Source organism: Eretmochelys imbricata, chromosome 25 (assembly GCF_965152235.1).
Source record: "Eretmochelys imbricata isolate rEreImb1 chromosome 25, rEreImb1.hap1, whole genome shotgun sequence".
Taxonomy (NCBI): domain Eukaryota; kingdom Metazoa; phylum Chordata; order Testudines; family Cheloniidae; genus Eretmochelys; species Eretmochelys imbricata.
Window position 1 is genome coordinate 3,480,491 of NC_135596.1, and position 12,937 is coordinate 3,493,427.

The 12,937-nt window shown below is 44.9% G+C and overlaps 1 protein-coding gene across 3 annotated transcripts in view; it reads left to right on the top strand.

The window, feature by feature from the left end:
* TIMM44 (translocase of inner mitochondrial membrane 44) overlaps nt 1–12,937 on the top strand; it is a 53,146-nt gene that overhangs the window by 13,996 nt on the left and 26,213 nt on the right. For all 3 annotated transcript variants that reach the window (XM_077805352.1, XM_077805353.1, XM_077805351.1), the window contains 4 exons: nt 778–858; nt 3,135–3,284; nt 10,856–10,992; nt 11,750–11,835. In XM_077805352.1, coding sequence (XP_077661478.1) covers nt 778–858; nt 3,135–3,284; nt 10,856–10,992; nt 11,750–11,835 — 454 coding nt within the window. The remainder of the gene's footprint in view (nt 1–777; nt 859–3,134; nt 3,285–10,855; nt 10,993–11,749; nt 11,836–12,937) is intronic.

A 12,937-nucleotide genomic window follows, 5' to 3' on the forward strand; every position in this document is an offset into this window, starting at 1 on the left:
GGTCTCTCACATACCTGGAAGGCCCAAAGAGAACTTTTGTAGATACGCCCAAGGCCATTATCAGTTCTCACATTTCATTTTCAGACCGACTCACCCACTTCAGCCTGCTGTGGTCCCTCATAACCTCGGATTGCTGGGTGCTGAGTATGGTGGAGGAAGGTTACACCCTTCAGTTTTCTTCCATCCCTCCTCCCACCCCCCTCCATCTTCAGGGACCCTTCTCATGAGCAGCTTCTAGTCCAAGAGGTGCTAGCCCCCCTGCAGGTAGGGGCAGTGTACGAGATGCCTCAGAACCTAAGAGGGAAGGGGTTTTACTCCCGATATTTCCTAATCCCGAAGGCCAAAGATGGTCTTGGATCCATCCTGGACCTGTATTGCTTCAACAATTATCTCAAGAAACTGAGGTTCTGCATGGTTTCCCTGGCCTCCATCATTCCCTCCCCGAATCATTATCTCTCTTTCATATTTAAGGCAGCTGTTGGTTTACATTGCATTGATTTGGGCACAAATTTTAAACATCTAAAAATAGAACATTGTATTCTGACTTTCCATGTGACTGATCCCCATTTCTGTTCCTTTCACTTCATATAGTTAGAAGAATCCATGTATCCTATTGAGAACAGAGTTTAACTGCGGCTGTTCTGTCCTACAGTAGTATGTCACCAAGAGAGCGCTATATGCTGGACTATTGATGCAGTGCTATAAAATCCTCATGTGGTTATAATTCTGATTGATGCAGTGATTCCTGTTAACATAAAATTTTTGTTTGTGCTGCAGAAAACCATTGAATCTGAAACGGTTAAGACCTCTGAAGTGATTAAAAAGAAGCTTGGAGAAATAACAGGATCAGTCAAAGAGGTACAGTATAACCTTGCAAAAATCCATCAGTTTACTTGTGGTTTGCACTTTGTATTGAATTAATGTCCTTTATCTCTTTCTTCTAGTTGAAGGAGGGTCACTATTGTTGCCCTTACAGGCCAGGGCCACTAAAGAGACCTGCAGTGGTAACTGCTGGAGAATTTTTGGTGTGACTAGTGTGATGGCAGATGTGCAGGCAGTATCCGCACCCCATGTTTCTTCCTTGCTGCAGGGTAGATGAGTGTGTACATGGGGGTCTGACTATCTGATAGCTGCAGAAGAGAAAATGCCTCAAGGGTTTGTCTCCTCCATTGGGGCATAGGCAACTCAGATACCAGCACCAAAGTGGAAGAGCCCATTTGGGAACATGGCTAGGAGCAATGTTCTGCTTAAGCTGTGCACATGTGTGGCTGCACATCTCGCGTGACTGGCACCTGGATCCCCATCCTGCCAGAATGGAAGGCATCTGCTCTCAGTACCGTAGACCGGCAGGAAGCTTTGAGACAACAGGGAGGAAGGGTACAGAGTGGTGTGGAGGAAGCAGGGTTTCTGGAGGAGGTGTGACTTGTACCTGGGTCCTGTTTTACCTGCTGCACCCTCCTGTTGGATAAGTGGCAGCTCCTCTTGGTGCTGTGGGAAGCCTCAAGCAGGGAGGGCAGGGAAAGAAGACTGAGGGCACCATTTAGGTGGGGAGGTGCTGTTCATGGTTGAGTCCCTGGGCGTATGGTGCTAACTGTGGTGAAGGTGGTCCCTGCCGCTGGCACCAGCATCCAAGGGCTGGCAGAACTGAAATGAGCCTCCAGCAGCCTGGCCCAGAAAGGATGTCGGGAGGCAGGAGCCTGTGCTGCATTGCTGCTGGGCCAGGGGTGCCTGGTCTGTGCACCCCTACCCACTCCCAGCTGCGATGGTAACTCCCTCCTGGCAACCAGGGTGCAGAGAGGAAGGGGCGGAGTGCTGACTGAGGGGCAGGGGAACAGGACTGGCTGATGGGGAAAACACCTGGTGGTACTGTCCACCTGGCAACCCCTTCTGTGTGGGTTTGTCTTCCCACCCACCCCAGAATCAGCTGCCCACCGCCAGGGAAGTCTCTGACATCCCTGCAAGGAGCACCTGCTAAGCCAGCTGTGCTGGTTCAGAGTGAAATGGTGATCAGCTGTTTGTGGAGACGTTTTAACCTCCGGCCTGCCACAGCCTGTGCGTGTAGCACTCCACCCCCCAGGCACTCTCTGGGGTGTGTAAAGCTTTTTCTGTTGGAGTGGAAGAAAGAGTATTTGGAGCTTCTTTCCTGGTGGATCAAAAATTAGTGCTCAGAGCTCTCTCCCCCAGAGCTGGCCTGGCCTGGCCTGCATTTCCTTCTATCTCTTAGAGACAGGTTTCAGAGTAGCAGCTGTGTGAGTCTGTATTCGCAAAAAGAAAAGGAGGACTTGTGGCACCTTAGCGACTAACCAATTTATTTGAGCATGAGCTTTCGTGAGCTACAGCTCACTTCATCGGATGCATTCAGTGGCAAGTACTCCTTTTCTTTTATCTCTTAGAGAATTAACAAGGATGCGGGTATTTCAAAGGAAAGGTCTAGAGTATTTTAACTGCTAGGTGGCGCAGCAAATAGAAAAGCCAATATATTGGCAGCAGCGTGTAGTGGCCTCGGGGCAATGCAGGAGTCCTGGTGCTGTGGAGTGGGAGGGGAGGCTGCAGGCAGGGCAGTGGATGGGAGGGAGGACCTGTGGCCTGGAAGCTGGGGTTTTCCACAGGTAGTAGGGGCTCCAGGGCTGTCCAGGGCTGCACAGAACCTCTCCCTGTGCTGTCCGGGGGTGTCCTGCCCTGGCACCAGGGGCCCTGGGCTTGCTGTGTCCCAAAGCTTCTTTCCCTGGCTGCAGCCCCGCAAACCTGCCTTCCACTTATTGGCAATTTTTGGATAATAGCAACTTTTTTACTGGAACTGAGAGGTTGCTGTTAAGCAACATTCATGGTGTATAAATAATTGCTAGTCCAACATGTATAGTTCTATAGCTGTCCAAAAATATCTTCATCGCCGATGATCACAGCACAGCTCCCGGGTCACTGCTAATGCTGCAGCAGAAAAGTCAGGTTCCCTGTGACCTGTAACTACTTAAGAAAAATCAAATCTTGGTCCTACAGACCTTGACCATGCCACTAACGTGCTGATTTCCCTGGTGATCACTTGGGAAGTCTCTAAAGGCCAAAAAGAGGAATCTCTTTCAAATCCAGGTGGTGGTCCATGTTTCTCACACCATTTTCCTTCCATGTTATTGCAGAGTTTGGATGAAGTAAGTAAGAGTGATATTGGTCGGAAGATAAAAGAAGGTGTGGAAGAAGCTGCCAAAACAGCAAAGCAGTCTGCAGAATCAGTGACCAAAGGAGGGGAGAAACTGGGCAAGACAGCAGCATTTAAAGCAATCTCCCAGGTACATATGCAGGTGACATGTCTCCTTTGGTGCCCTACCGTGCAGGCACCACGTTCACTAATAAGAAAGCTGTGTTGGAAAAAAAAGTCCCTCCCGAACTGTAAGTGTTAAGTTTCAGAGGGGTAGCCGTGTTAGTCTGTATCAGCAAAACCAACGTGGAGTCCTTGTGGAACTTTAGAGACTAACACATTTATTTGGGCATAAGCTTTCGTGGGCTAGAACCCACTTCATCAGATGCATGGAGTGGAAAATACAGGAGCAGGTATAAATACATGAAAAGATGTGAGTTGCCTTACCAAGTGTAAGGTCAGTCTAATGAGACAATTCAATTAACAGCAGGATACCAAGGGAGGAAAAAAAACTTTTGAAGTGGTAATGAGAGTGGCCCATTTCAGACAGTTGACAAGATGTGAGTAACAGTAGGGGGAAATTAGTATTGAGGAAATTAGGTTTAGGTTTTGTAATGCCCCAACCACTCCCAGTCTAAAGACTGGGAAATTAGTGAATGTAGTTTAGAGAGCAAAACTCTTCCAACGTACAGGAGGTACTGAGGAGGTACTGGAATAAACTGATATGTTAAAGAGCTGTAAATCAACAGGATTGGATGGTATACATCTGAGAGCCCTGAACGATCTTAAGCATCAAGTCTCCTGCTTCCTGCTCTGGGGTGGGGGTCCACGATGAGTGTAACTCCTTGTCAGATGCTCGTACGCTCTGCAAGGATTAATGCACCTCAACAAGCATTTTCAGTGACAACAAGCAGTATTTTAAAAACAGAGTAGGCTTTATTAGTCAACTGGAACACAACACTGGATGTCCTTAAGTTAGCATAAAGAAATGAAGGTTAAAACATAGTCCATCTGGCCAAACCAGCACAGACCCCAGCCAAGCTGTAGTGGATTCCATCTCAAGGTATGCCTTTCCCTGACCTCTTCGTCAGTTCCAGGTGAGAGCAGTCAGCTTCTTCCAGAAGCCCACACTTTATCCCCTGCTGGTCACCTCCCTATTTTTTGTCTCCAGGCAAAGCCATGCTACGTTCACAACCCTGTCTGCTGGAGCTTCCCAGTGTTGTCATTGGGGCTTTTCGTTGTCCCTCTGGGCCCTCTGTTGATCTGGATCAGTTTCATTACAGCTTAGACAACAAAGCAACACCCACACCTCATGTCCTGCGCTGCTCTGAGAGCAAACTTAAACCCTTTTTCTGCCCTGAGGGGTAGCAGTGCAAAGGACAGGGCAACTGAGGCACACACCAGCTCCATAAAAATATTACAGAAAAGCCCCACTTTGTTACACCTATCACTGAACCTTACTTCGGCACCAGGTAGGGCCCCTTTTTTTCCTATGTCATGGCATAAATGTAAGTGGTGCATTCTCTGTAACTTGAAGTCTTTAAATCATGATTTGAGGACTTCAGTAACTCAGCCAGAGATTAGGGGTTTATTTCAGGAGTGGGTGAGTGAGGTTCTGTGTCCTGCAATGGGCAGGAGGCTAGACTAGATGATCATGATGGTCCCTTCTGGCCTTAAAGTCTGAGTCTATGAGTTTATAAGCTAAGCTCTAACTGACTGAATTAGAAGAACTTTCTCATTGCAGATATATTGCAAATAAAAAAGCATCTGATCCTAGTGGCTGCTGGACAGGGTACTAGGCAAGCTGGATCATTGATCTCATCAGTCATGCCAATTCCTATGTTTGTGTTCCTAATAAGATGTCATCTGCAAAAGGTCAGCTTCAGCTGCAGTAGCAGATATTATACAGTGACATATCTATAATGAAGCCTGTTAGCTACATCTGCTGCAGTAAGATAACTCCCTTTTCAGACCTGCCTACTGTTTTTCTGCAAAGCAGGCTGCCAGGCCATCCCTTCCAGGCAAGCAGTCATTTTGCAGGATTTGCTAGTCTTACTGTATAGTGAATTTTCTATAGGTTACAAATCATTTTCCCCATACTCTTAACATGTTTTTATTTGTTGTTGGATTTAAGTTACCTGACTCAAAGGCCTTTCTATGGACAGAATTGTTTTTTTAACTTGGCTTTATTTTCTATATGCAAAATGCAGGATTTTTTTTTTTTTTTTTTGCTTAGAACAGCAAATTGACTCTTGTATATTGAGAGAATAAATAGGAATTTTAGTAGCACAACCTTAGGTTTGATGTGCCTTTTTCTTTCGTATTTAGCAGACTTATATTCCTTTGGATAATCTGTCACTCAGTATCATTCATGAGGATTCAGAAGTATTGTTGTGGCCACTACATGCTCCCTCATCTCTCCTTTCTAGTCAGTGAGTGATTTACACATGGCTAATAATGGAATAAAAATCTTTCAAAGTCTAGTCCCTACTTCATATCACAATCTATGACTCCAATTCTGTAAACACTTAAACGTGTGTGTAACTTTACTCAAGTGAGCAGTTCCATTAACTCCAGCGGGATTGTTCACCTGGGAAAAGTTATGCACGTTTACAAAATCAGAGCCTATTCTGTAAAATATTATGGAAACTTGACTTACCACACAACCTGTTATGGTGTGGTGCTAAACCAGAAACAGTCTTATTCTTCAGAATTTTTAAATATTATTTTAGGCAAGAAAACAGAGCATCATAGAGCTACACAAGTCCTTGTGGCTTGGGTAAGATACACATCCTGCTGCTGGTAAATAATACCTATATAACTTATTACAGGCTGGCTGCCTAATGCATCTAAAATAAAGTGCTCTCTTTACCAGAGCAAATACAATAATAGGAGGTTGCACTGCTTGTGATGTAACTCCTTGTTCTCCATAGATATAGTCACTGGAGAGATCTGCAACATCCAATGTTTAATAAAAAGAAAAGGAGTACTTTGTGGCACCTTAGAGACTAACCAATTTATTTGAGCATAAGCTTTCATCAGCTACAGCTCACTTCATCGGATGCATGCAGTGGAAAATACAGTGGGGAGATTTTATATTCACAGAGAACATGAAACAAAGGGTGTTAACATATACACTGTAACTAGAGTGATCAGGTAAGGGGAGCTATTACCAGCAGGAGAGAGAAAAAAAACACCTTTTGTAGTGATAATCAAGGTGGGCCATTTCCAGCAGTTGACAAGAACGTGTGAGGAACAGTACGGGGGGAAAATAAACATGGGGAAATAGTTTTACTTTATGTAATGACACATCCACTCCCAGTCTTTATTCAAGCCTAATTTAATGGTGTCCAGTTTGCAAATTAATTCCAATTCAGCAGTGTCTCATTGGAGTCTGTTTTTGAAGTTTTTTTGTTGAAGAATTGCGACTTTTAGGTCTGTAATCAAGTGCTATAATCGAGACATGTTATAGTCCTAGCCTTCAAAACCTCCTGAGGCAAGGAGTTCCACAGGTTGACTGTGCGCTGTGTTTATTTGTTTTAAACCTGCTGCCCATTAATTTCATTTGGTGGCCTGTAGTTCTTATGTTATGTGCTAAGGAGACTACCCAGCTAGTGAGGACTCCTGTCACACCCCCGGGGGACGAGGATATAGCTCTGTCACAGGGAGGACACTGGCTGCTGGTTCCTTCTGGCAGTAGGCCGTGCTCCATTCCTACGCCCAACCCACCTACCATGGTGATGGAGAACTGTTATGCTCCCCTGGCAATGAGAAATCACCCCCAAAGGAGGAGAAGCCACGTACCCCCAAGGCTGGGAGGATCACCTCCATGAATTTATCCAGTTCTCTTTTAAACCCTGTTATAGTCCTAGCCTTCACAACCTCCTTAGGCAAGGAGTTCCCCAGGTTGACTGTGCGCTGAGTGAAGAACTTCCTTTTATTTATTTTAAATCCTGCTACCCATTAATTTCATTTGGTGGCCCCTAGTTCTTATATTGTGGGAACAAGTAAATATCTTTTCCTTAAAAAGTAAAGGAGTACTTGTGGCACCTTAGAGACTAACCAATTTATTTGAGCATGAGCTTTCGTGAGCCACAGCTCACTTCATCAGATGCATACCGTGGAAACTGCAGCAGACTTTATATATACACAGAGAATATGAAACAATACCTCCTCCCACCCCACTGTCCTGCTGGTAATAGCTTATCTAAAGTAATCATCAGGTTAGGCCATTTCCAGCACAAATCCAGGTTTTCTCACCCTCCACCCCCCCACACAAATTCACTCTCCTGCTGGTGATAGCCCATCCAAAGTGACAACTTTTTACACAATGTGCATGACAATGAAGTTAGGCCATTTCCTGCACAAATCCAGGTTCTCTCACTCCCTCACCCCCCTCCAAAAACCACCCCTATACACACACAAACTCACTCTCCTGCTGGTAATAGCTCATCCAAACTGACCACTCTCCAAGTTTAAATCCAAGTTAAACCAGAACATCTGGGGGGGTGGGGGTAGGAAAAAACAAGAGGAAATAGGCTACCTTGCATAATGACTTAGCCTACAGACAGCCCCGCAACCTGAAGCAAATACTCACCAACAACCACATACCACACAACAGAACCACTAACCCAGGAACTTATCCTTGCAACAAAGCCCGTTGCCAATTGTGCCCACATATCTATTCAGGGGACACCATCACAGGGCCTAATAACATCAGCCACACTATCAGAGGCTCGTTCACCTGCACATCTACCAATGTGATATATGCCATCATGTGCCAGCAATGCCCCTCTGCTATGTACATCGGCCAAACTGGACAGTCCCTACGTAAAAGGATAAATGGACACAAATCAGATATTAGGAATGGCAATATACAAAAACCTGTAGGGGAACACTTCAATCTCCCTGGACACAATAGTAGATGTAAAGGTAGCCATCCTGCAGCAAAAAACCTTCAGGACCAGACTTCAAAGAGAAACTGCTGAGCTTCAGTTCATTTGCGAATTTGACACCATCAGCTCAGGATTAAACACAGACTGTGAATGGCTCGCCAACGACAAAAGCAGTTTCTCCTCCCTTGGTGTTCACGCCTCAACTACTAGAAGAGGGCCTCATCCTCCCTGATTGAACTAACCTCGTTATCCCTAGCCTGATTCTTGCTTGTATATTTATACCTGCCTCTGGAAATTTCCACTACATGTATCCAGCGAAGTGGTTATTCACCCACGAAAGCTTATGCTCCAGTACATCTGTTAGTCTATAAGGTGCCACAGGACTCTGCCGCTTTTATTTCTAGTTATTACTCAACAAATATATGCAGCCATATGCTCAGTGTTACATCATAGGCAACTGAAGAGCAGGTGAGGGCTGGGGAATCAAACTCACAATTTATATTGGCTACTGACCATCTCCAGAAAGGTCAGTACCAAATAGTTCATGGAGCACAGTTTGATAGGAAATGTTTTCAGTCCAAAAATGTGGACCAGTTCTAATCACTAAAGCACCATAAGCATTTCTAAGGCCAAACTTCCCTTTATACTGCTCTGGCAATGTGAAAGAGCCTTAAAACTTTTACACCTGTTTTATACTCCTGGGGGAATTCACAGAGACAATGGGAACAATTCACTAAGCAGGCAGGCTGCTACATTCTGCTCTGCCTGAGGGGATGGAGCCTGCACCATGTCTGCCTCCTCAGAAACACCCCCAAGTCCTGCCCCCCACACCAAGCATACTGCAATAGTGAGCAAGAAGTGTGTCTCTCTCACACACACACCTGCCCAGCCCCATTGGCGGGGATTTATGTCTCCACCTGTTGCTCCAGGCACCCGAGTCAACCTGCCTATACTGCTGGGGAGGGGCATGTGACAGGTCTTGCGGCTTCCCCATCAGAAGTCATTTTTCTGCAGGGAAACAAAGAAATCTGTGGGGGACATGTCTGGGCACACGCAGTGACACAGAATTCCTCCAGGAGTAACAGTGGCAAGGTGGAGGAGAGAGGACAGAAAAGGGGAGGGAAATACAGCTTTTGTCAATATCTTTGGAACACTGCATGGCTGGTCACTTATGAATGGGTGCTTTCACTGGCAGGTCTACCACGGCACTTGCTGCTTGGATCCTTGTTCACAATCTGGATGTTGTCTGGTTGGGTTCTCCTGAGACAGGGCAGGGTTGTGGTCATGTCATCTCGCTGTGCCAGTGCAGTGCAGTTGGTTTTAGGATTTGATGAAAAGCTGAGAGAGTGAGTTATAGAACAGGAGGAAGGAGGGGGGAACAGAAAACAACCCAAAAGAAAGGGAGACAGAACAGGATCTTACATGCCTTTACGGTGCTGGCAGCTAGGTATGTCCACTGATGGGCTGAAGTCTGGATGTCAGAATAATATAATGATTTTCTCAAAAACAAAGTTCCTTGAACAAGAGCCTTCCTCTCAGGAAGACAGTCTTTCTGTTTGCTCCTCTTCTGTCTTGGGGCCAGGGAAGGTGAGATGAGCTGGGTTGGGAGAGCAGTCTCTTTAAAAGCCCCCAAAAAGGAATAAGTGGGTGGCATAGTTCATCCCTTTATTTTTATTTTTACCAATTAGGCCTTACATCCACCTTACATTTTCTGTTTTTACTAAGCAAGATTTTAACAGTTCTTGAACCATATTAGCATGCCCTTTTCGTTTGAACTAATTTAATTTTTTGTCTGTTTTATTGCACTTATTTATAACGTTTATTATTGAAAACAACTTAACCTATTTTTTATGGTTAATTTTCAAACAGGCAAAAAGTGGTGATGTTGTGACATTTTATGAACTTGCACATACTTCTTACATTTGAACTTACAACTGGGGTAAATTTTAAGGTCCAGTAATCACAACAGGCCTCTCCTTGGTAGAGGCTGCCCAAAGATTACTTGTGTCTCAGTCTAGAAAGTCCCTTCCCTAAACAGAAACTCAACCAAGAGAGAGAACATATCCACTGCTTCTTCCTCTGGCTTAGCTGCACTATTGAGACATATCCACATAACCTCATGTGGTCCAGCAGCATGACTTGAATTCAGTCCCAGAACCTGTTTTCTCACCAGTAGTGATGCAGTTTTGCTGTGAATAATTTGGCTGCCTGTTTTTTGACATACAGATGCACATTTCAGGTGACCCAGAGCTTTTTCTCTTGCTTGGGTCTGGGACTGAGAACTGGATTTGGCTGACCTTGAAAATATGTTCTCCTATAATTTTGGCTGCCTCTCCCTGTTCTTAATATCAGATACATTTGTCATTTCATTCCTGATCTCCTGCATTTTCTGCAGTCCTGTAGCTCTTTTCTTCCTAACTGGAATCGTAGAATTCAGGATTTAGGAATTTATTCTTCCTTAAAGCCGGGCAAGTCAGCACTATCTTTCAGTAAGAATTCTCACCTGAATTGCCAGGGTTTCCACTCCTCCCCTCTTCAGAGACTTCTTTACCAAGCGCCTGTTAGTTTGGTTAGTTCCCCAGGTTCCTTTCCACTGTTTTATTCTCAGCCTGATCCACACAGCTGTTTTATTGTACGTCTGCTGTTAACTTCCCAAATGCAGGGCCACATTTAACCTTGTTTTAAGCGAGTGCATCTCCACGAAAGTTGATGGTGTATTTGCTTTTACAACAGAGCTGAACGTGGCTCACAGACTCTACCTTCTTTTCAACTGAGGTGCAAGAGTGGACTTGTTGCAGAAATCTAACAGGAATGTTTTTCCTTTCAGGGAGTAGAAACAGTGAAGAAGGAAATAGACGAAAGCGTTCTAGGGCAGACGGGTCCTTACAGACGTCCTGAGCGACTTAGGAAAAGAACAGAATTCGATGGAGAGAAGGTCAAAGAGAGAATATTTGAAGCTAATGAGTATGTATTGAATAAAGAGAGACTGTTGCCAAATATGATCTGCTGAACATTATCTGATGAAAGTTTTCAAACTGGGGCCACAGATTGGGAGGTGGAGTCTAGAGGTGAGGTCAGGCTGCAGGGATAAGGTATGGTTTGAGGGAGTGATCTTCTCTGAGTATTGGGCTGAAGAAGCAGGGCAGGGATAGAAGATCAGTGGCACTCCATTTCTATGGGGAAGAGGGCTGGTGCAGTTACTGCGATTGGTAGAGTCTCCCTAATCGAGACTGCAGCCAGCTTATGTTGGAAAGCCATATTTTATTCCTTCTATAACTTTGGTTTGACCTGAAGATTGGCAAGTTTATTCTGAAGGCAAAATACAATATTTCTGCACAATTGGAAGAAAATGCATCAGATGTTTGCGTTACTGGGCATTAACAAAGAATATATCATCCTGACTTGAAATTTTGATTTGTGTATTCCAGTATTTTTTCTTCCCCACCTCAGACATCTGAGCAGGTCTCTGTGATATTTCCTGCATGTCTCACTGTCAACATAAGCTTAATGGGATCAAATCTGAACTTCTGATCTTTCCTTCCAACCCCTCTCCATTCCACCCATTCACTCAGGCTCACACAATGCGTGACCCAGGTGTCAGCTGCAGTCTGCACAGGATGCTGGACAGTGAATGGTCATCACTATCTTCGTCCTTGTCTCCAGTCTCATTTAAGAGCTCAGCTGTTGATTCATGAAACACTTGCCTTTTGCTCTTCCCTAGGGAGGCAATGGGTGTGGTGCTGCACAAGGATTCCAAATGGTATCAGCAGTGGAAAGATTTCAAGGACAACAATGTGGTCTTCAATAGTAAGTGTTCCCAAGGCTTAAGGAACAGAACTTCATTTCCAGTTCTCTGTTCTCTTACCATCTGGGCAACTAGTCTCAACATAATACAAATCATGGCCATTTTTGTCATTGCTCTTATTGTGAGGCGGTGTGAGATGGAAGGTAGGTGTAGCTGCTGACATTGCAGTTATTCCAGGCTGCTCCATCTGTGTTGGGACACACCTCCACAGTCTTTAGCAGAAAGCTATTTTTCCACAGCTCCCAGTTCTTGAAATCTGAATTGCCCACTGCGTGTTTCCATCTTGTAGATGGCTGTGACTGACAGCCATAAGAGTACTGAACTCTAAACATGGTCCTTCTAATCAGATGCATCCTGGCAATGAGGAGAGGCCAGAGCACTGTATACAACCTGTGAGTGGCATTAAGCCTGTGACTCGTGTAAAAGTGTGGGCAGACAGTGGGCTTCTTTCTGACACAAAATGTATGTCACAGAGTCTTGCCTGCAGCAAGCCAAGTTTTTTTTTCAATTGGTCCCATCTGTGGGATTGTGGGGGTTTCACCTCGTTTTTGGACTGTTTGTAATCCCAGTTTCCCATCAGCACCATTAGCTGTCAGTGTTGCATCCTGTGCTTTATTGGGTAATACATGATAAGTAGTTTGGCTTGTTAGTAAGGCTGAAAGGAGTAAAGAGAGCACGCTGAAGACATATTTCAGTGAATCCGAAATAACTTGACCAAAGGAGGCTGCCTGGTGTCCAGCTTGCCCTTGTGTTCTCCAAGATAAATCACAAAATCCTTTAACCTCTCCATTGCTCTGACTGTTAAGAATTTTTTCCTAATATTTACCCTGAATAGTTCCTTATCTTTTTGCTCACTTGCTCCTTGTCCCACTCTTGTGAGACATGATTCCCTTGAAAGTACTCATTGGTCACCGTGACGTCCCCCAGAATAATCTCTGCTAGACAAATACATTTAGCTCCTTCAGACTCCCCTCGTGTTACATAGGTTGTGCAGTGATTAATTGCTTCTTTAGAATCATAGAGTTAGAAGCGGCTGTAAGGGTCATCTAGTCTAACCCCCACCAAGATGCAGGGTTGTTGTCCTTTTCTTTAGTTTTTCTATAT